The following is a 25632-nucleotide window of genomic DNA, read 5'->3' as shown; positions in this document are numbered from 1 at the left end:
ACTGAGTCGCTCTCTATTTATTTCTACAAACAGCTCGGTCTAAGCCCCAATACAGAACGAATCAAGATGGCGAGATCTTCATCTTGTCTGGGTGGCAATAGTACGAGCATGCGCCGTAGCGTTCATTACAATTTAGAGGAAACTGCTTAATATCTGCTTATGCAACCATATATACGCGAGGACGTCAGATGTAGGCGCATCCACCCAATTATTTATATCTCCAACACGATATAAGAGACTATGAAGCGGTTGATAAACTTAATCAATGGTTGTGTAGGTTTATAAAGACACCGGAATTCGGGTCGGACGAACTAATTGACAGTGATCGCGAATAGTAGTAGAGATTTTATGAGCGAAAACATTACGTAGGTAGATTTAAGTAAAATTTAAGGAAGGAAAATTACTTAAAAAGGAAAAAAGAGTGAAATAAACACTAATTAGATAGATTAATTATATATATAGAGATAGGTTAAGTATGTATTGGAATAACAATGAAAGTATATAATCTCATGCCAAGAGCGCAATCAATGGGTCGTGAAGAACTAAAATTTATTACTCTCGAAGGGTCTTGATAATTTTTCTGGAGTAAGTGCTGTTAGGAAATAGCGTCGTAAGAATGTGCGACATATGCCTGTGGGTTCCTCCCGTAGTGGTAAGTTGTTTACTACTGCAACTATTCATAATGATTGATAGCGGGCCGGCCTGAAACTGAAAAGTATAAGGGTTTAACTCTAAACTTATAAATTGTTCCCCCTTTGCCCTTTTTTCCAGTAATATTGAAAATCAGGTTTCAGTAATTTTTTTATCATATTTTATACTCCAAAGCATGCCGATTAACAGCATTTTGAGTTACCGCCATTAGTTTTTGAGATATGGCGCATTGAATTTGAACTAGCTAAATTTGATTAACCGCTTGTTTTTCAATTTTATGACATTAATGCAAAAACTATAGGAATTGAGAATTAAGGGATTTAACCCGAAGAATATCGGCATATTTTTTATAAGTTAATTTGATGAAATATTTCAAGTTCAATGGTCAATGAAACGTGGCGTCAGGGCTATAACGTGCTGCACATGCATAACAAACTTTATCAAAGAACCAATCAAATGTCTTCACAGCAACACAATTTTTCTCTCAATAATAAATTCGTTTATATATGCCGATATTCTTCGGGTTAAATCCCTTAATTCCCAATTCCTATAGTTTTTGCATTAATGTCATAAAATTGAAAAACAAGCGGTTAATCAAATTTAGCTAGTTTAAAATTGTTCAGAAGTGTACAAAACTAAATATAATAATTTGCTAAATTAAGCCCCTGTCATTAATATAACCTCAAATTTCAGGACTATAAAATGTATAACTCAACAAAAAACACAGTAATGTTATAGAAACGTCTATAGAATTTCAATTTTTATTATATACAAACTTATATAACATATATATTATATAAAATGTATAAATGACTAGATATCTATTCACCTCAATTATTTGACTAGAATTTCCAATTTATATTTAATTAATGAATAATATATCTCTTAAAATTATATATTTTACATTAAATTCTTATAATTTGTATTAAAGTATTATTAAATTCTATAAAATAATAAAAATTTTGAACTTAGGTATTAATTAATTACTGTATAATACAATGTATCCAGTATTGACTAGCAAAGTTTTTATATATTTTAATAATAAACCTTATTTGTTAATAATAATACTATAATATATATACATATATATATATATATATATATATATATATATACATATATATATATATATATATATATATATATATATATATATATATATATATATATATATATATATATATATTTATATATATATATATATATTTATATATATATATATATATATACATATATATATATATATATATATATATATATACATATATATATATATATATATATATATATATATATATATATATATATATATATATATATATATATTTGGATATGTTGATATCAATTTCGATTTCTTAATAGCCTTTCAGTTAAAGCCTTAACAAGGGGATGATCAGAAGACATTCCTTGTGCAGACAGAAACCTGAAAGCAAACAATATATATAATTGAGAAAATATGTGAAAAATAAGTTACTTTAGGTGTTACCTGAGAGTTTCCATAGCACAAACGGAGTAACCTTCAGCTTCAGGATCGTGAATTTCCTCTTCATCCTGTTGTATTTCCGCTTGAAGTTCGCATATCTTTTGCAAACAGTATTTTAACGTTTCTGTCATACGATCTCCATCTCTTCCCTGAAACAAAAATTACAATACATGATTCTCAAGAATAGTAGGCAAAATAATATGTTTAACACGCAAAATAGGTTTCCGATTAATTGGTCACTTCCAATCTTGCTACAGTTGACGATACGAATATAATTTTCTGTCAACCCAACGACAAATTTTCCGACGATACAATCATTATGGCAAAAGACATATAGGTCCGTTAATATTGCGTTCTGTGTCTTACATATTCTACGTCACAAATCATAAAGTTAAAAAGGTGAAGTCGACATCTGAAGAGGAGATCGTTAGAGTAAGACAGTAAACTTAAAATATAAAAAGGTAATATAAAAAGTTAAGGGTCCAAAACGAAATATGTATATGTACGAAATATATATAAATGCAGCGTAAAATAAAATGTATACATCAACATCAAGAATAGTATACTTGGAACAACGAAGTTTATCCTTGAATCCAAATCTAACTCAAAATTAACAACAATTCTACAATGAATCGATGAACGAAAATTCGGCGTAAAAGAACCTTGAAATTGTGTTGACAAATATACAGAAATAAATAAATATACTTCATCTTAAATTAACTAGTCAAAACTCTTAGTGCAAAGACAAAAGAACAATAAACAATCAGGCCAATAAAAACAGTTTTCCTCTAACTTATGAAACACATGAAGGGCTGCAACAAGAACTAGGCTGGATAACCATGATGTTAGGGTGGTAGGTTAAACAATTATAAAAAGAACTATTAAGAAATATAACAAAGGGGAAATAATTTTTCTGGAGAAGCCTTAGACCCTATTTGTGTTATCACTTAGACATGATTCCGATGAAGTCTATGATGATGGTGAAGTCTATTTATGGAGCTAAATAAACTCTAGGAATCGAAGTGAAAACCACAATGCAAGTGATGCCAACTATACACACAGTAATTTTACAACCGAGATGTGTAAAATACTCAAACACCTAACTAAAAACCGCAGAAAATCAAAAAAGATAATTATAAAACTCACCAACTTGATTAAAGTAGCATTCCCATTAAAACATGTTCCTGCAGAAACATTTTACTGCTACCAGCGAGATGAGATGATATTATCGAGATGCTAACATGCTAGTAGCTTAGATTGGAAAAATTACGTTATACAAAATCATCCAAAATATATCAAAATATCTTGTTAAAAAGGTAAAAACCAATCATAGATAGAAAAAAATTATAAACTCCATAAAATGTTACCAAACCAAAACGTTGAATCTTAAACTCCTCTCCTACGTCTTAGTCAAAAGTTTACAGTTGAGTAAGAAGACAAAAGCAATTCTACCGTAAACCGTGTTTTTGGTCCTGTTATTTACCTAGTCTATGCATGAACAAAATGCAATGAAAAAGTAAGGACAATAGCCAAAATGCAATCAGAACTGCAATACGCAAGTACTAAGATAAATAAGTGGATCCAGACATGGAGAATTAAAGTCAACGAGAGTAAATCAGTGTATATTGAATTCACCTACAATCAAGCTGCTCACAACCCAATGAATATACATACAGTAACAATGCTAAAAGCCTTGGAATGAATTTTGATACAACATTTGGGAGGAACGTATCAAAAACAAAAGAACTCGAATTAAAATACAACAAAATGTATGGAATTAATTTAAGGGGATATCAGAATAAAGCCTTGAGAGGTATTATGGGAACACTCAGTTACTATAGGAAGAATTATTTAAACCGAGACCTCAAATGTGCTACTGGCTGCTTTTATTTATTTTTATTAGATTTTTAGAATGTTATTTTATTACAGACTAAGTAAGGGCGTTCCTGGATAAGTAACTGGTTTCAAGTCAGTGTACAAGCAAATTTTAAGTTAGTTGGCAACGACTAGTAATAATTTAAAAATTGTCATTGCGGTGAAATTACAATAACCTAATTATATCACTTGAGGATGACTGATTCCATCGAGATGCTAACATGCTAGTAGCTTAGATTGGAAAAATCACGTTATACAAAATCAATCAACTTTTTTAATTATTTGGAATATACTCTCATATCTAGTGTCAAAGAGAAGAGCTAATAAGTCAAATATAAATCCTATTTAGACTTTTCGAGTGCAAGGGTGCAAATATGGAGCATTGAAAATCATACCGACAGCCATCCAACTCTGAGCAAAACAGTTTTTTCGATTAATTACCTATGCCAATCGGTACGTAACCAAATGCATTATGACCTCCAAAATAAATTGATTTATAAAGACGACCAATATATAGTTTTAAAATATGATATTTTAAATAATGCGGAAAGAATACAGCTACTGGACAACGCGCAGTATATCAAAAGATGGAGGAGAACCAAACCACATGAATTTATATAGTGTATAAGTCCTGCTTTTAACTTTAGTTTGAATAATCTAATGTAATTTAACTTTCAAAAATACATGTTGACATATTTATACCTTACAACTCTCTTGTACAGTACAGGATAAACTGAGGTATTTTACTGTCCTACTTGTTTTTAATATAAGTACAACAGAACAATAGTAATAAATTAATTTCGTAAATTAAAGTTAGACTAAGCATGTTTAAGTTAAGATGTAATAAAACAAGGCTATGACAAACAAGAAAATGTATATTTGTAATAAACGAAGCAATACAGCTAGGAACCAAGAGTTAGCGATGCATAAGAATTGATACCATGCTGTTATATAAAAACATGCAAAGAATATAAAAAAAATCCAGGACGACTACGCCTCTCTTTCTTTCCTATTTCTGGTATGTTAGAAACTTAACTTTAACCTGCATTTCCATTCCATTTAAACATTATGTAAAACTTCGTATCAAATAAATATTTAAGTAAAACATAACACCAATGACAAAGGGAGAAAACCCTAAAAAGAAATCCCCTTCCATAACACAGAAATCCTCTACCCCACCATCAGAACTCCTCCAAAACCAAACCGCACCTAATAGTGCGGATCTTTCCCTTATCACTTCCCAGTCTTCCCGTTTCTCATCCCTTGATAAAAGGGATGGCTTGCTCTCCAGCACGATCAGGCAATTAAAGGCTAAATGCTGGATGGTATTCAGCAACAAATTAAACCCTCAAACTTCAACACAAGATATATGGAAGAGCATTCGAAAATTAAAGGGTCTATCCATATCTAACATACCAGCCATTGTTAAAGAGACACGGTACATATTTTTTTTATTATGTAATTAATACATTGTTACTAGTCGTTTCCATCTAACCTACAATTTGTCTTTATGCTAACTTAAATCTAGGCATATAACTAGGAGGACCCATCGGCCCTAACTCAGTCTCTGGTGAAATAATGTTTATACATGTCAGTGCTGATTTTTTTAATATATGCACCTCACTACACAACACTGCAAAAGATCAGATGGTTTGATCATTTGAGTCTGTGTCCTGTTCTGGTGGTATCCAAAAGTTGCAATATTTCAATATTATTAGTATAAGAATGGAGTCTTCCCTCGTGCCCCCTTGCAATTCTCTTGATTTCTTGACTGACTGTGAGTATCTGAAGGTCTCGATGTAGGTATCAGTCCTATACTATTTGGGTGCACCCACAATACCTCTCAGGACTTTGTTCTATAAAGTTTGTATTTTATTTATGTTACTCTTTGCAGAACATCGCCATAATTAAACTCCGTATCTCCATATAGGTTTCAATATTTGCTTATATAATAGCAATTTATTATGTACTGATAATTGTGATTTTCTTCCTATTAGCCAGTACATTTTCCTATATTTCAATTCCAGTTCTTTTCTTTTCTTTTTTATATGTTCCTTCCAGCGAAGTTTTGCATCGAGATTAATTCTAAGATATTTAGCGTTGTTGCTATATGGAATGACAGTGTTATTTAATGTTATTGGTGCTTGTACGGTGTTTATAGGTGAACTGCACATGGACAGATTTACTTTCATTAATTCTTATTTTCCAAGCTTGTGTCCAATTATTTATATTGTCACTTGCCCGTTGTAATTTTTGTGAGGCTCCTTCACTATTTTCTCCCACAGCTATAATCGCAGTATTATCAGCAAATGTAACCATCGTGATATTTTCCATTTGTGGTATATCACAAGCATAAAGTAGATAAAGCATTGGTCCCAGTACACTTCCTTGTGGTACACCTGCTTTAGCTTCTTTTATTGTAGAGTAGGCTTCTTCTTGTTTGACTCTAAACATTCTGGTTGTAATGTATGATTTTGGTAGTTTGGTGTGTTGTTTTGGTAACATTTTCTGTAGTTTATGAACAAGGCCTTACATCTAAGAATATAGCTGAGCATACTTTTTGACTTTCGTAGGCTTTTTCAATAACATCTGTTATTCTGTGGACCTGGTCAATTGTTGAGTGCTTGTTAAGAAAGCCAAACTGGTGTGTTGGTATTAGGTTTTATCTCTCTATGATCGGTTTTATTCTTTTCAACAGGACTTTTTCAAAAACCTTAGATATTACTGGCAGTAGTGATATAGGTCTATAGGATTTTATTTCGTTTGTTGACTTCCCAGGTTTTGGGATCATTATAATTTCCGCTATCTTCAAATGTCTGGGACATGTTTTAATCTAAATGCTGTGTTGATCAAGTTGGTGAGTTTTATAATTCCCTTTCTTGATAGTTTTTGCAGTAATTCTCCTGTTATTAAATCGTAGCCTGGTGATTTCCTGGGGTTAATGTCAGTTTTAAAAACTTTGGTTAACTCGTTCTGCGTGATTAATTCAATCATCGAATTTTCAGCTTCTATGTCCGGCAAATTATGTTCAATATTAGTTTCGTTTGGTTTGAAAGTTTTTTCTAGATATTCAGCAAATGCTTCTGCTTTTTGGCGATTGTCACGTGCCCAATTCCCACACAGGTCTCTTATAGGTGGACTGTGTAGACATGAGCAATTTAGATATTTTGTGGCTTTCCAGAGCGAGTAATCAGTTTCTTTATAATCTGTTAAATTTCTAAGATAATCATTTATGGTTTCCTTTTTTATTTGCAGTATTTCTCTTTTCAGTCTTTTCAGGTGTTCTGTTTTGTTGCTATTTTTTCGTAATTTACGTTCTTCAGCTACCATTTCCTTCACTTCTTTTGGATAATTAATTCTTTTAGTTGTACTCTTAATTTCTGGAGTATTATTCTAAGCAGCTTGTTGCTACTAATATCTACTACGAATTTTTCTACTTCAAGATTTAATTGTTCAGTTGTTTTGAGGGGTACATTTAGTTGAATTCGTTTGTTCAATTCTTCAGCAAATCCTTCCCAGTCTGTTCCCTTGTTTGTTAACGTTGGGTTTCTTTCTTTTCTTATTATATTTTCGCTCAGCGTCAGAATCACTGGCGTATGATCTGAACTTAGCTCAAAATTTTCTTCGACTTTTATATAGTTGGATGGTATGTTTCTTACTATGAAGAAATCTAACAGGCCTGGGGTTTTCTCTTGATTAGTCGGCCAATAAGTACGTTTTTCAGTTGACATGTGCGGTATATAGATGACCCTCTATAACTGACAGAACTCTTCGGGGGGCACTTCGAAAACCAACAACAATTATGATTACCTATATGGTCCCATCACTTATGACGAGCTATCTCAAGCTATATATAAAACTAGGAATACCTCTTCCGGCCCTGATGGTTCAGGTCAATATTTATAATTGCTATTTATATTGCAATATATATTTGCTGAGCGTTTACAATACCATATGGAACAGTGGACAACCTGCTTTTGGAAATAGTCAATGTTGGTCCCGATACATAAATTAGGAAAACCCGGACATTCGGTAAATGAATACAGACCAATAGCGCTAACTAGCCATCTATGTAAGCTATTGAAACGCATAATCAACAATAAACTTTCTTATGTCATTCAAAAATACAGATTGTTGAGTGGTCACCAATTGGGTTTCATCAAAGGCTTCCCCACATTGGATCATAGTGGGGTTTGAAAGCAATTTGGTTGAGGGATTCAATAACAGGCAGCTAGGGTCAGAGTAAACGATGCGCTATCGTCATCCTTTCCGCAACTAAACGGTGTACCTCAAAGCTTCAACATCAGTCCAACTCTGTTTTTATTTGCAACAAAGAATTTATACAAAGACAAATTACAGTACGTTTCTTTGGAGATGATATTGTTATCTATCATACTCATCAGGACCACAAGATCAGTCAGGATTTACTTCAAAAATTCCTTGATACTCTTCCTTCCCGGGCGGAAAAAAACGACCTCAGGTTCTCTTCCAATAAATCTAACAGCGTACACTACTACAGAATAAGGAACTGCCCCTGAATGACTGTTATTCCTCGTTGTTCAAAATTCCTGGGATATTTGATTCACGGCTCAGCTGGCTCCCACATATAAAATATATAAAGAACAGATGCCTGAACTTTCATTGGGGTGCCAATAGAACCACCCTCTTGAATATTTATAGAACGCTAACGTTGAATAAGCTTGGTTATGACTACCAGTGATTCACTTCTGCAGCCCCCTCATATATAAAAAGATTTAACTCAATCCAAAACACAGAACTAAGAATAGCCTAGAAGCCGTTCATACCAGTCCAATTGACAGTTTGCTTTGCGAGGCGGAGATTTCTTCCTTGAATTCTCGAGGGGAACTTTTCTTGCTAAAATATGCGGGCTCTATAAGATTCAAGCCAAGACTATCTCAATATGGACTGTTTTTTCCTACCAACTGCAATACCACTATGATAGGGAGAATATATAAAGGGTCTTGTCATTACTTTCAGAGAATATGTAATCATTAGATATACCTACAACCTATAGACTTATAAATAGAATACCTTCCTGGCAAAATGTGCTTATGGCCATTGATGTGTCGATGAGGCTTCTTCCCAAGGATAGCCTCAGTTCTTTTAGCGCGCGTTCCCTCTTCAAACAAATTATTTCTGAAAATGGCAATTGAAAATTCGGAATTGCTAGCCATATACAAAGCCCTAAAATACATTCAAAACAGCCAGGATATGATCTCCGTGGTAATTGTCACTGACTCCATGAGCTCTCTAGAGAGCTTTGGATCAGTACACACACATTATCCACTGATAATGTGCATCCTAGAGCCAAACACCATTATTTACAATAGTAGCTAGAATATCAAGTACATGTGGGTTCAATCTCACATGGGAATTGATGGTAATGAGAAAGTTGATCATCTTGCGGGGAGGAGGGAAGGATCGCTTTCGGAGAATTTTCTTCGTTGGAACAGAGACCTGAATCCGCATTATACTACCCTTACTTGTTTTTAAATTATCTATTTGTATGTACGTTTATAAGTATTCCTGCATTTTATTTATACACAGCTTTTGTTTATTTTAGGATTCTATTTTGTCTTTTTGCTATTAAATATATTGTGCTAAGTCCTAAATAGCACATGAGGCTGACGGATCTTTGTTAGATCTTATAATCTGATCTTATAATCAGACCTTCTATTACTGAAAGTTATTTCCCCAAACTGATTAAACCCTAGGTGACTACTTTCCATACATGTAAGTCAATTAAAATATAAAAATCTTCCTGTTTTTTGCTTTGGCATATCACGATTTTGTATGATACCCGTTTCACAATTATTTTGAAGGAATTTTAGACATTAAAGATCCCTAACTCCGTTAAAATAGCAAAATTATTTGTTAACCTTCTAGAAGTATCCTCATGGTGTATTCCTCAGTTTAAAAGTGGAAGTTTGGCTATTCGAACATAAAATTAAGACCATAGATGAAATACTGGTAGATGCTAAATTTTAGGATAGAAATTTAACAAATACATTACGAAGATAGCATCTTCATAAATTTGAATTGCTGGAGAGATTAGTTGAATTTTTTGGATATGTAATTCCACCCCAAGGAATTAAACTTAATGTTAAAAACGTCCCTGCTATAAAATATTTCGAACTCCTCTAAACTCCTAAAGAAATCGAACCCTTCCTTGGATTATCTGTATATTGCCCCAAGTCTATTGAAAACTTTGCACAAATGACAAAACCTCTCAGGCAATGCTTAAAGAAAACATCAATCACAGCAGGGCTTTAATTCAAACTTTTGAAACCTGCAAAAATATCCTAACTAACAATCCCATTCTTCAGCATCGTGGTTTCCAAAAACTATTTATTCTATCAACTATCGGTGCTGTATTAGCTACAGTTTGCATTACTTAATATTTCCGTCCTTTTCTTTGAAAGAAAATACGCTTTGAAAGAAAAAGATAATAGTCACCGGCCACAAACCCTTGAACACCCCAAAATGAATAATGAAATAAGGAAAATCACTAAACACAAATACAAAAACCAAAAAGAATTATTAAGCAAAAAGGCTGCAGAAGAAGATATTTATATAAGATTTTATATTACTTAATAACGAGAGTGAAGTCAGAAGAGAAAATGACTTACACGCTTCTATGAGAAACGCTATTTTTAAGATATTAAAGAAAGCCAACTACCAAAGTTAGTCGTCCCATGATCTTGAATGAAACATAACAAAACTATTAGAGAGTACTTGTTCAAAGATGTAAATGTTGAAATATTAGTAATGCAATCTAAAAGAGCCTGCGGTATGAACAAAAAAATGTCAAGATCGATATAATATCGGATATATATAGTCTATTCAAAGTTTTTTGTACATACGTCATCAAGATGTTCAATGTATTGCCTGTCGCAATTTGTAAATTCGTTTTAGAATCAGATAATAGTTTCCTTCTCATTTTGTTCTACTTAAAATTAAAAAGAGACACAATACTAACTGATTAGTTCGAACACGTAAACGAATGAGTTTGTCAAAGCAAGAAGTTATAACTCTAACCTAGAAGCCATTTTGGCTGTATAATACACTGTAGTTTTTAGATGTACTATAATGTTAAAATAAATTATCTTTTATAACATTTTTGTTCAATTATTTTATTTAGATTAGAATTTTGTTGTATATCAGAGCCAAACTGGACTAAAACTCAGAGTTGATAATATAGATAATAACATTGCGATGTTTTGAGGTCACAAATTTAAATGACGTATATACAAAATAACTTTGAACAGACTATATATATATAAAGTTTATAATAAGAAAATGACATATTTTACACCACAAACATAAAGTAAGAAATTTAACTTTAATGTACCTCCAACATCCAATATCTAAATAACACTACAATCGCCTTTTCGATACATTTTATTGGGTTGTTTGAATCGCCATGCTTATGCCGCGAAAGCATTTTATTGGTTCATTTCACTTCTATGGTGGTTTTGTGGTTTATTGGGGTTGATTTTTGTCACCAAATTATAATCAAGATTAGTTCATTATAATTCGTTCGAGTGTAGTTTTTTTAATATATTAATATATTTTTCTTTAATCTTAAGTTAATCTTTAATTAATGTTAATTGTCAATAAATGGGCGATAGTTGTATATTGGCCAAAATATAAGTCTAAAAATCAAGTAGAACAAGGATAAAAAAAAGATATTTATTGCCAAATAAATCAACATTTGAATAGTGTTAAATTGTGTTGCAACTTAAAAAGATCTATCTGTTATGTTATATTTTATTTCAACATATATTTGTTGTGTTTTATATTTTTATTTATATAACTTTACTTTAGTTATTTAATTTAATTATTAAAAAAGAGTAAAATGTGCATGAAATATCCTGCGAACCAATTATGAACCCCTATGAACCAATTAAATGCAATTCAAAACATTTTTTTTCTACAAATGTTAGAAATTACACTAACCAATCAAATTACTCCAATGGCGATCAGTGGAACTGGCGAAGCTTTTCTATAGAGACCCCTATCGTGTTGTATCTCCGTAACTCTCTATTTTATACTAAACTTTGATATTCACACTGCCATGCCATTCAAATCTTACATATTAGAAAATATAATATCAGTTATAATAATATTTCTAATAGAAAGGGAGTATTGCAGTTCTTAATGAGGAATTTATTCAGTTGTTGCTCAAGTCGGTAAAGAAAACTAAACGCAGAAGCACTACGAAATTTGTAATGTCATTGTAGTCATGTCATCTCAGTTTAAGTGTCATGTAGTTTAATGTATGTGTGTTTGTAGTTTATATATGTCAATTTCATTAATTCACAATTAACAACAACGGAACGGTAAAATGAGCGTGTATATGTATGAGGCGCGTAAATTAATAATCTAAACAAATAAAAAAACTAAATAAATAATCTAAACATTTAAATTTTAATTAAATGCTAACTAATTCTATATGGTTAATTTCAATTCATAATGGCTAATCCACAACACATTTCTGTTGATTAATCAATTCAATCAATCGCTCTTAGCAGTAACGTTCAACATCCAATAACTGAAACCCATCAAATGCCAGAATGGAGCATTGTTACAAACAAAAAACGCTTAAGAAGTCCGGAAGAACAAGTCGTCTGAAGACAAACGAAAATCAGCGAGTATTGGCTTCAAAAACTCATCCAAATATATAACAGAAGAGACAAAAGAAAACTAGAACAACAAAGAAAACCAGTTAAAAACACTTCCCAGGCCACCTCCAGTAACAATGTATAAGGTCGGAGTTACTAAACATCCGCATGACTTGTTCAAGACAATATATAATAATTATACAATAAAAACAACCGGATTTCAAACATTGAAGATTCAAATGTTTGAGCCTGAACATTTCAAAATGTTAATAAAGCAATTGGACAATAGATATACGCAAAATCCAAAAAAAAAATTGTCATAAAAGGACTACATCTCGCCACAGTCTCAAACATAATCAAAACAGTCCTAGCTGAACAAGGCCACGAAGTTGTAAATATACACAATATTAAACAACATGCAACAAAAGAGATCCAATGTTTTATATTGACTTGAATCCCAAAGAAAATAATAAAAATATACCATATAAATTATGTGATTAAATATCTGGACTACAATGTCATTAAATGTTAACTACCATAAACAAAAAGTATTATCCCATAATGCGCTAGATACTAAGCATATGGGCATACCAAAACGTACTGTCGCAAAATATATCGAAGTGAAAAATGCGCAGGAGAGCATGCGATGAATGATTGCACGCGTAAAATACGGAAAGATAAAGTAAATTGCGTCAACTGTAACGCTGACAGCCATTACAGTCTGGAATGCTAATTGATCTCAACAACATACCACGGAGCTTAAAATATTCTTATATGAACAAAATATTGATATCATGATAGTATTCGAAACACATTTCATACATAGAAATTATTTGCGGATTCCGAAATACAAGCTGTATCACACAAAACACCAGATGATAATGCACATGGAGGAACGTCTATAATTATCCGTGAAAACACTATGAAAGAAAGAAATTCAGCGAGGACTATTTATAATCCACCAATGTAACCATTGAAGAAGTAAACGGGCCCACAAAAAAGTAACAATGAGTAATATCTATTGTCCACCTAAACACAGCAACATGGCAGAACAATACCACGGTTTCTTTAGCAGACTTGATAATAGATTCATTGCCAAAGGAGACTACAATACAAAACATGTAATGTAGCTTTCTAGATTAATAACACCAAAAAGCAGAGAATTGGTTAAAGTAATAAAAGCACATAATTTAAGACATATATCTATTAGTGAGCTAACACATTGGCCGTCAAATAGGAACAAAATTTCCAAAAATATTGACACCAAAAAGTGCAAAGCTGAATCATACTTTGATCTGTCATCTGATCACTCACCAGTTACTATAAACGTCAACTCAAATATTCTCAACAAAATAAAACCACCTTCTTTGCATAACATTAAAACTAACTGGCCATTATTTAGAGATAAACTAGACAGTGTAATATCCCCAAATTTACGTCTCAAAACAGAAAGAGATATAGAAGCAGCATCAATAAATATAATAAAAACTATACAAGACGACGCATGGTACGCAACTCCTAATAGCGCGACATATCAAAATTTTAATTATATATCATCTACAATTAAACGAAAAATTTTTAAAAAAGGGAAGATGCGAATAACCTGGCAACAAATCAGAACAGAAGAAAACAAGAGAAAATTCAACCAGACAGCAAAGGAGCTGAAAGAGATAATAAATAAGGAAGAAAATCAAAGAATTCAAAACTATTTAGAAAATTTAACGCCAACTAATACAACGGAATATTCTCTCTGGAAAGTAACAAAAAAAATTAGAAAACCTCAACAACATAATCCACCCAATAAAATTGACAACAATACCTGGGCTAGAAATGATAAAAATAACGCCGAAGTTTTCTCTAAACATTTAAATACAGCATTTAATCGGTACCCGTCTGAAATATCCGCAACAGAAGAAAATAACATAGTTGACTTTATTAATACTTCGTTTCAAATAGATATGCCACATGAGAAATTTACTGTTAAGGAAATAAAACAAACAATATATAAAAAATCAATTCTAAAAAAGCCCCTAAGACCTAATAACTGGAAGAATCTTAAAAGAGCCGCCAGGAAAGCGCATCAAATTAATAACATTCATATTTAATGCCATGATAAGACTTAATTACTTTCCTAGCACTTGAAAAGTGGCTCACATCATTATGATTCTTAAACCTGCAAAAAAATCAGAAGACGTCTCCTCTTATCGTCCTATAAGCCCGTTACATGTGATCTCTAAATTATTCGAAAAATTATACATTAAATACTTAAAATAGTCGCAGAGGAGACAAATATTATTCCGTTATATCAATTTGGCTTCCATAATAAACACGGAACAATAGAACAAATACATAGATTAGTCAACCAAATTAACAAAAAAACGATAAAAAATATTGCTCCGCTGCATTTTTCGATATTTCTCAGGCCTTCGACAAGGTGTGGAACACTGAACTGCATGTTAAATTGAAAAAACTTTTGCTCCATACGCACTTTCAACTGCTGAAATGGTACCTCACAGAACATTTTATTGTCAAACAGGGTGACGAATACACTGACGTACAATATATTCGGGTGTTCTGCAGGGCAGTGTTCTTGGCGCATTGTTATATCTATTGTATACAGTATTGAGGACCTATTGTTTTATCATCACACGAGGATCCAATATCAGCCACAAGAAACCTCCTTCAAAAAAACTTCATCTTAACAAAGTCAAACTGTGGTTGAAAACGTTTAACATGGAAAAAACATATAGTGACAAAACGCAAACAGATTGGGGTTAAACAAAACCAAATGTACTGGCTGATAAGGCATAAATCTAAATTATCATTAGATAACAAGGTTTTGCTGCATAAGTTAATACTTAGGCCCATTTTGCGAGCCCATGTTGCGAGTCATCGTCGATGCCCCATTTTACGTGTCCAACAAACTGATTCAGCGCGATATCTCCATACAACCCATAACGAGTGTAATTCGGAGTGTTAGTGGGGAGTACTCTGAAAGACTATTAGTGCATCTCAATGAATTCGCCAAACAGTTAAATGTGCGCGATGACAGTAAAATGCATAGGCTCAAACTACCATACGAACTGATTAATACACATAGAGTGAGATATAATAATCTCTAGAATAAGTTAGAATAGTTTTTAGAATAAGTTAGGATATACTTTAGAATAAGTTAGAATAGTATCTAGAGTAAGATTTGGATTATAAGATAACCCATAACGAGTGTAATTCGGAGTGTTAGTGGGGAGTACTCTGAAAAACTATTACATCCTAATGCATTTGCCAAACAGTTAAATGTGCGCGATGACAGTAAAGTGCATAGACTCAAACTATTATAAGAACTGATTAACACACATAGAGTGAGATATAATAATCTCTAAAATAAGTTAGAACAGTCTTTAGAATAAGTTAGGATAGACTTTAGAAAAGTTAATACAGTATCTAGAATAAGATTTGGATATAAGTCTGAACAGCAGATCACTTACAAAAGCGGTCTTCTACATGTCAGGATAGTTATATTGTATAATGGAAATCAAATAATAGTACTAATTGTCCATGAGCAATTGTTGAAATTCTAAGAGATTAATAAAACAAATTAGGTAAAGAAATAATTCTTTTAATTAGCGTGGCGTATTTATGGGGTTTTTAATACCTATTTTAGGTGAGAAATATAGATAAAAATACATAAGTAAAATAATGAAAGTATGCAGGATTTGTTTGAAATATAACTTACTACATAATTTGAATGGATGGAAAAGCAGGTCAATTCAAAATTCTCCGGACTGGCACATGGATGGCGCTACTAAAATTAAATCCATATGTTTTTTAGTTAGCCCTAACCCTCAAAAGATACGTGTATAAATTTGACAGCTGTCGGATCATTAATTTGTGCATTTTGAGTGAAGCAACTTTTGTTATCGTGAAAAAATTGATAAAAAGGAATTTCGCATGTTGATAAAATATTGCTTTTTGAAGGGAAAAAATACAGTTGAAGCAAAAACTTGGCTTGATGCCGAGTTTCCGGATACTGTCCGAGGAAAATCAATCATCAAGGTATGCTAAATTTAGACGTGGTGAAATGAGCACCGAAGACGGTGAACGCGGTGGACGCCCAAAAGAGGTTGTTACCGACGAAAACATTTTAAAAATCCACAAAATTATTTTGACTGACATTTTTTTGAACCTTGTATCAATTATTTTGATTATTGACTTTATAGACCTAAATTTTGGAATATCAATAGTTAATTTAATAATTGTAAATACATTACTTTAATATACATTTCTAAATTATGTTCGTTATTGTGTTAATGTACATGCTCCAATATCAAAGTAATAATACATATATTAATTATACAAGAACATTAAATATATACAAGAACGCAAATAGACTAAATCAACGGGTCGGAGAACTAGAACTGTTTCTGACAACAAACCACATAGATACAGCTCTCATATGGAAGACTATTTTCTTAAAAAAATACATTAAAATTCGGGATTATGATGCTTACACCACAGTAAAAGTTCCCGAAGCTCATAATCATAAATCAAAATATACAGTATTTCCAAAAAGACGAGATTAAAAAAGAAGGAAGCAAACGCACGTTGGCGCTATATACTATCGACCAAAACACAAACGCAACAAGACGCAACAACAATATGTATTTACTTATTTTTAAAATTAAGCACAAGGTTTATTATTGGAGGGGTATTTAATGTTAAACACAAGGCTTGAGGCTCCTGACTAATCACACCTGGAAAAGGAACTAAATTACTCACAGCAATTAATATTACAAATTATAATTATCACAATTATTTACAGGTGCCAGTATGATTCAAATACAAAGTAACCAATCATATTACTCGAATGGCGATTACAGCACCATCTGGATATCGGACGTTACGAAACTTTTCTATATGGCTATAGATCGATATCCATAGAAAAAATAGAAATTCAACTGTATAGGCGACCTTGGATAGGACCAAAGGTAGCGCTGCAATCGTAACGTGTGATTGGCTAGTTTAAATTATTCGAACCGCCTCTACAAAAGCATGTGATTAGTTCGCTGAACTTGTGCGAAGGAAATTTTATTTTTAAGTATGTTGTTATAATGGTTTAATTTTAAGTGTTTAAAGCCATTTTGGCAGCCATAAGAAGTAATCTCCTATAATAGAAGGAAATATTCGTTTTACGTCGTACATATTTTCTGTGTTAAATTAATTGTTACTAAGTAATGAACATAAGTAGTGAAAATATTGTTTTAAGTAGTTTACCAAGTTGTTCGAATGCTTTCGATGTAATCATATAAAGAAATCTTCCAAAAAGGTAATAATTAATTAGGTTAATTGAATAATTACAATACCTTTATAACAATATCTTATAAACATATTGTCAGAAATAAGAGTTTAGTAGCCTCGTACAAAAGCAGATTTGCAAACATCAGTTCAGGTTCGCGTTCAAATTTACTAAAAGACTTTTTTGAAGGTACTAATAAACCAACATTTATTTTTCTTTCTCAATTAGCAACGAAGCCACGTAAACGTTTCAAAATACAAAAGAAAGTTTTTACTGTTGTTCTTTTAAAGTCAAGCGGAAAGGCCTATAGATTATTGTCAAAAATATTTACTCAAAAATGCTTCCCTCAAAAATACGAACAATGCTAAATGAGCAAATATTTTTGTCAATGAGGAGCGCAGTTGAAAACATGAACATAAAAAATAGTGCCTGTATTGTGATGATTGACGAAATGAACCTAACTAGCTTCCAATTTGCAATATATTATTAAAGAAGACTGTATCGATGGCTTGGACAACATAGCAGACTACGTAAATGTGTTTATGATGAGGGGATTGTTTCGGAAATAGAAATCTTCCTATCCTATCTCCTTCACGTACAAAAAGGTCCAATTAAATCAATATCATTAAAATAATTGATTGTTTCAGTAATAGTAAAATGCCAAAAATAGGTGTAAAAGTCCTTTGCAAAATTCTGCGACCAAAGGTCTGCTAATCAGGCTGCTATTAACACATAAAAATATTATTTATACATAAAAATTCATAATTGCAAAATGGGGAGCTAGGATCTATATTACTCTCATAGAGAAGAGCGCGTGACTATATGCCCAAAATTGAGACCGCCACATGTACCAGTATCATGTAATACCAGGCAAGATAAACAAATGAACGTGATGAGTTGTTCACAAATTATCAGTTATAGAGTGGGCTCACATTTGGTCCACTGGATAAATTATAGTAAGTATGCTGCAACGTAACATGTATTAATCATAATTGTAATTTTGTCTTGTTTTTAGAAGCTACTTTTCCAAAGGAAGCTGAACAAACAGGTGCCACGTAGGTTACGTGTTATGTAGTTGTAACACGTAACGTTAGTCTATTTCAGGCTGTTTGACAAAACCTCTGAAAAAGAGACAATGTGTAACCTTGGTCTACATCTTCTTAAGTAGTTCTAGAGATCAAATACTCGATACTGATCATAGAAGCAATACCACCATGCAGGCTCCAGTTAACTCCATCAAGGCTGTTTTATTATACAGTTTGTAGATATTTAAACTATATCTTATATATAGTTCCTAGATTTGACCATAAAAACAATATATCAGTTATTTTGAGACATATCTTTAAAAAACACACCAATTTTAAACGTTTTAATTTTTCAAAAAGTTACTTTCAGGTGTATATTGTATTTTTGGGTTAAACAACTCATGCAATATTAACAGGGAAAGACTTCAAATTTACCTTCAGTATAGCAAAAATAGAAGATAGAACTCTAATAGATCCCGTAAAATTGCTGGTACTAAACAAATACGAAAAAATATTTTTAACGAAAAAATTTAAGAACTCACTATAATTTAAAAAATAATCAAACTTAAATTTTTAACACAAAAACAAATTAAAATAAAATATGTACACAATAATCCTTATAATAACTAATAAAAATTTTTAAAAAAAAATTAATTAACCTATCTACTACACGTATTTTATATTCTACAATATACACAAAACTTAGCTTGATACCTAAACCAGCCGGCTTGCTGGCGCAGTGGAAAAGCCGAAGGAACGGCCCTCCTACTGTTGCGATAGGCGCGGGTTCGAATCCTGCTGGGGCATAGTCGTAAATTTATGTTTGTGGTTAATTTAAAATTTGTGAATGTTCTAGTCAGACCAGTAACCAGGCTGACCTGGTAAGACCGGATGTCTTCTGGGATGATTTCACACAGATGATCACTTTAAAGTCAGTGTCGAACATATAAACAGTTATATTAAATTAGATTTGTTTTGTTGGTAATTTAATTTTTTGTATGTCACAAATTTATATTATTATTTTTGTACTTTTCAGCTCGGCACCGACTTCAAAGTGACCAGTTGGTTGTCGTAGTGAGCTTCTTATTTATTTTTTGAAGTCGGCTCAATTTTTTTGTTAAAATATTTTATTTTTCTCTTTTTAATATTAGATACTTACTCAATAAATTACGCAGTTATTTTATTTAAAATTACAATGAGTAGGCTAAGCAAAGGTGCAGCCCGTATGAGAAAAAATAAGAATAAAGAAACAGTGATTAAAAATAAGGGGTCCGCTACCTAGAATAAGTGATTTGACAAATGTTCTAACTAAACAACAAGAAGTTATTGTAACGCTGGGACTCGAATCCTCGACCGCCGTTTTGGAGCTAAAGACTTTAACCGTTGTACCATAGAGGCAGTTCTACAACATTTCTACGAGGTCTTATATGATACAGTTAGTGCTTAAAAATCAAACTAAATGGTTTTTGCACTGAACAACTTTTGATTTGCCGTCACATCAGATCACCAATGACATTATACACAAATAACTGATTATTTTAGAAGAAAGAATTTTGAAAATCGATCTACAATTGACGGAGATACCGGCGAACACATAAAGAAAAAATATATGCAGCCGAACATAGAACGCCCTCCTTTTTCTAAGTCGATTAAAAAGCAAGAAGCCGTTGCACATGAATATTTTAATTAATTGCCTTGAGTACTCAGCTCTTTTTTTTATTTAAACTTATATACTTTTATTTCCTTATTCTTACTTTACTTATGTACTTATATTTGTATATATTTTATATAATTATATTATTTACATTTTTTATTTTCATTTATATTTATAGGATATAGGATTTTATACTAATAACTTATTTTTAAAAATTAAATTTGGTTTTCGTTTGAATTCTATTGGCTAATCAGTGTGGTGTCATAAAGTAATCACGTGAAATGCAGGACCAACCAAAGCTTTTTTTAATATTTTCTCTACAGACTTTTACATAACCAATTTAAACTAACCAGTCAAATGTTACGTTCTCAGCGCCCGCACCGATTGAACCAAACAAAATATTGTCCCAGAGGATCCTGTTGGAGTTATCACCCTATCGATCGATGCCCTTAAATTCACCATCACCCACGCACCATATCGTCAATCCACACGGATCTATATTATGATCTATTTGAATCATGTTATATTCCATACATAAGAACATAGATGATGCTTTCAACTAAAAGAAAAACGTTTCGTTAATACATCATAGTTCTGTTCAAACCACCACGGAGTGCAGACGTACCTTTCAGAACGCTTTGTTGCAAAAAAAACCATCTGTGTTACTGTTGGTGTCATAAAAGTGCCGTTCATAAAAAGTGAAAACCTAGTCTCAACCATTGTATGGTGAGAACGTGATTTAAAATGTGAACTATTGAACATGAAATTTAAAATTTATTTTTTATAAGCAAGGCTCTACCTTCTAGGAATTTTCTTCATTATTTTCGGAACGGTACATCGAGAGAGTAAAATATAACGCGTGTACAAAAAAATTAAATTAAACCTTTAATAACTATTAAGTGATCTGTACGGTTAATTTCAATACGGAATGGCTAATCCACAACATATTTTTGTCGATTTATTAATTGGACCACCCGCTATTTGAAATAAGAATCAATTGCCAATAACTGAAACCACTCAAATGTACGAATGGAACACGGTTATAAACAAAAACCGCTTAAGAAGTCCCGAAGAACAATTAGTTCGAAAACAGACGAAAATCAGCGACTATTGGCTTCATAACTCATCCCAACATGCAGAGTTTCAGTGCCCTGAAAGAAGAAACAAAAGAAAACTAGAACAACAAAGAAAACCAACAAAAAGCAATTCCCAAACCACCCCCAATAACAATATATAAGGTAGGTATGGTTAAACACCTGCATGACTTGCTCAAGACAATATCTAATCATTATACAATAAAAACGATCGGATCTGAAACAATAAAGATTCATATGTTTGACCCTAAACTTTTCAAAGTTTTAATAAAAGAATTGGACAATAGCAACACAGTTCGACGAAAGTCCGAAAAAACTTTTAAATTCGTCATAAAAGGACTACAACACGCGACAGATACAAACACAATTAAAGCAGCCCTAGCTGAACAAGGCCACGAAGTCGTAAATATACATAATATAAAACGTTGTTTAACAAAGGAGCCACTGCCAATGTTTTATATTGATTTGAAGCCAAAAAAAATAAACATGTTGACGAGATTAAGTATTTGAACCACAATGTCATTAAACGTGAGCCATCAAACACAAAAAAAATCATCCCACAATGCGCCAGAGGCCTAGCATATGAGCATACCGAAACATACTGTCGCAAGTTGTATAGATGTGCGAAATGCACAAGAGAGCATGCGACCAATGATTGCACGCGCAAAACGCATACCGATAAAGTAAAATGCGTCAACTGTGACGGTGACCATCCTGCAAATTATAGGGGATGCCTAATCCATAAAGCGTTGTAACAAAATTGTATCTAGCACTGAGAGAAAAAAGAAACTTAAACCACCAAAACAGCCCATACCGTTTAACTCGCCTAAAGCACTAATACAACATCTTCATATATACGCACGCGCAGTAACCAACAGTCAGGCCCAACCTAATACGCAGAAAACGCCAATCACCACTGAACCCATAAGTACTATTAGTAAATTAGAGGAAATGATGGGAAAACTTATGGAACAAATGAGTACAATGATGAAATATTGCTCGCTGCATTTCTCGATATTTCTCAGGTCTTTGACAAGGTGTGACACACTGGACTGCACGTTAAATTGAAAAAGCTTTTGCCCCATACGCACTTTCAATTGCTGAAATCGTACCTCACAGACAGATATTTTATGGTCAAATAGGCTGATGAATACACTGACCTACAGCCCATAGATTCGGGTGTTCCGCAAGGCAGTGTTCTCGGCCCATTGTTATATCTTATGTGTACAGCTGACATACCGACCTCAAGAAACACTACTGTTGCAACGATATGCTGACGATACAGCGGTTTTATCATCACACGAGGATCCAATATCAGCCACAAAAAAACCTCCAGCTTCATCTTAACCTTCATCATCATTAACAAAGTCGAATTGTGGTTGAAAACGTGGCGTATCAAAGCAAATGAGACAAAATCGACCCAGATGACATTCACCCCTGGCAGAAGAACATGTCCCTCCGTAAAATTGAATAATCATGAACTTCCGCCAGCAGATAACGTTAATTATCATTAGATAACAAGGTTTTGCTGTATAAGTCAATACTTAGGCCCATCTGGACCTATGGTATTGAACTGTGGGTTACTACTTGCAAATCTAACATAGATATTCACCTAGAACCCATAACAAGTGTGATTCGAAGTGCTAGTACGAAGTACTCTGAAAGACTATTAGTGCATCCCAATGCACTCGCCAAACAGTTAAATGTGCGCGATGATAGTGATAGAATAGTCATTAGAATAAGTTAGGATGGACTAAAATAAGTTAGAATTGTATCTAGAATAAGATTTAGATTATAAGTTGTACAGCAGATCACTTACTGAAGTGATCTTCTACATGTTAGGATGGTTATATTATATAACGGAAATCATACAATAATACTTATTGCCCACGCGCAGATTGTTGGCGTTCTATGCGATTAATAAAAAAAATACTTCATAGGCAGCTTTTCTATCCTAATTAAAAAGTTCTATTTCAAAAGCGTTCAAAACTGAATGTAATAGCATACTAAAAAATGTGTCTATGTATTAATCGGATTAGCGAAAATTTTACACACCTTTTTAATAGAAACGGTGGCACCTGGAGGAGTGAAATCTAGCACTATTAAAGCTTATATCGAGAAAGAATTGTTAGGCCTAATATTTTTGTGTAATATGCGCTACAAATAAATATATAATAAAAATAAAATTAAAAACAACCAAATCAAACAACCATGAATAGCCGTCTATTCTAGCTTTATTTTGAACTAAAGTATAGTAAGTCGTTTAATAAGTTCACAAACTTTAAAATAAAAATTGGACGCCATTAGGAATCTATGACAAGCTGACTCGCTGCGCTCAATGCTAACTTAAAAAATCACATTCATGGATATGAGAAAGGCGGATTATTTAAATGAGTAAGTATTTTCAAATTCAAATGCATAATAAAATGTACAAAAAGGTGTTAAAAGAAGATAACTCTAGATATAAAATACTGTGAATTAATATTTGAATATATGAAATTCAACTATTTTCAAAAATTAATTCAAAATATTAATTTATTTAAATATAAAATATATACAGTTGATCACTACAAAATAAATCTTTCGTCATAACCGGAAAGAAAAATTGAAACTCACCCGATGTCTTATAATTCTTCTATTACTATATTTTCCAGATTTGTTTGCCAATCCTTCTCGTTTCATTTTTATATGTATTTTACTTTTTTTATAATATTACTGATAATTTGTTTAAAAATCACACAAATGTTTAATGTTTATGCCCATAAAAATATCAGACACACTCCCACTAAAGACACAACATCGTTTGAGTTCTATGCAGTATGTACTTTGAAAATCACGTATGGGGTGAGGGAGCGGATATAATCGAATATTAAAATAATGTGACACTATTGTTCGGAATTAAGATATTTGAGAAGCGTTCAGTGGCTGCATACTATTTACATTGCATGAAGTAGTATGTATTATAGAATAATTGTTAATGTGCTTGTTTTCACATAAACACCTAAACAAATTATTAAAATTGTTAAATTATAATTAACAAATATGTCCCAATACTTTGCCATACTACATTAACAACCCTAAAACTCAAGCTGCATGTTCGAAGCACAAACTATATACAGCGTCATGGGAAATAATCCATATACTTACTATTGCTAGCAAACATTTTACTTTGCCGCTTCATATATAATTTATCAGCAGCTGTTCTGCCGACAGATGGAAGGATACATTCCATGTTAATGTGGTTCAAAAGAGAGCACTTTGCGTATAAATAGGGGATGAATATTAATCTGATAGAAATCGTTAATCTAACGAAACAATTTAAATCTAAGTTGTATTGTTAAAAAATAAATTATGAATTGAAAATAAAATTGAAAATTGAAAAATAAATAAATAAATTGAAATGTTACATATATATTGGTATATTTATGGAATTATAGTTTATATATTTATTATCAATAATTTAGTTTATTGTTATGATGTGTTACGACAACATGCATTTCTCCTACACGATAATATGTTTTAATAAAAAACTATCAGTCAAAAATTATAAGGAATTTGAAAAAATAATTTACAAAATTTGATTTTCTAAAATAATAAACTGGTAATTTAGAAAAAATTAGGAACATTCAGATATTACGTAGCAATATTCTTGTGAACTATTATCTTGATACACCACAGATGACAAACGCAAGGTGGGAAAATGTGTTACTTCTTGGCGTTTTTAAGTAATATATTAGTTGATTGTTCTAATATAGTTAGTGATGAGATTTGAAATAACTAAAAAAATGTGTTATTTATTTATTATTTTATACATTTTAAAAATATAAAACACGAAAAACTAAAATGCACTTCAATTCATAATAATTGAATAGATTTTTTCAAGCATACAACGAAATTATCCTGATAATAACT

General features: G+C 32.1%; 2 protein-coding genes across 4 annotated transcripts in view; both read right to left on the bottom strand.

The window, feature by feature from the left end:
• LOC143205223 (uncharacterized) overlaps positions 1-25632 on the bottom strand; it is a 110672-nt gene that overhangs the window by 25714 nt on the left and 59326 nt on the right. The window lies entirely within an intron of this gene.
• On the bottom strand, positions 438-24522 carry LOC143202054 (uncharacterized). Of its 3 annotated transcripts, none has more exons than XM_076413441.1 (3): positions 24337-24522; positions 2138-2283; positions 438-708 (listed from the first exon to the last, which is right to left on the bottom strand). In XM_076413441.1, exons 1-3 carry the CDS (start codon positions 24400-24402, stop codon positions 678-680), a joined length of 243 nt encoding a protein of 80 aa, XP_076269556.1. In that variant the 5' UTR covers positions 24403-24522; the 3' UTR covers positions 438-677. The 3 variants fall into 3 exon arrangements, with proteins under 3 accessions (XP_076269556.1, XP_076269477.1, XP_076269634.1); XM_076413362.1 differs by lacking the exon at positions 438-708 and adding an exon at positions 1976-2074; XM_076413519.1 differs by lacking the exons at positions 438-708; positions 24337-24522 and adding exons at positions 1976-2074; positions 20977-21111.

Source organism: Rhynchophorus ferrugineus, unplaced genomic scaffold, assembly GCF_030347505.1.
Source record: "Rhynchophorus ferrugineus isolate W39M unplaced genomic scaffold, kcgeb_rfMv2 rfM1, whole genome shotgun sequence".
Lineage (NCBI taxonomy): Eukaryota > Metazoa > Arthropoda > Insecta > Coleoptera > Curculionidae > Rhynchophorus > Rhynchophorus ferrugineus.
The sequence above is the reverse complement of the archived record's forward strand: the minus strand, read 5'-3'. Positions and strand labels throughout refer to the sequence as shown.

Excerpts from the sequence above, each read along its gene's own strand:
- LOC143202054 (XM_076413362.1), bottom strand. The coding sequence starts at position 24,402 with ATGAAACGAGAAGGATTGGCAAACAAATCTGGAAAATATAGTAATAGA. Across the intron at positions 2,284-24,336 it reads GAAGAATTATAAGACATCGG|GGAAGAGATGGAGATCGTAT; the intron begins GTGAGTTTCAAT and ends TTTTTGTTTCAG. Across the intron at positions 2,075-2,137 it reads TGTGCTATGGAAACTCTCAG|GTTTCTGTCTGCACAAGGAA; the intron begins GTAACACCTAAA and ends GTTTGCTTTCAG.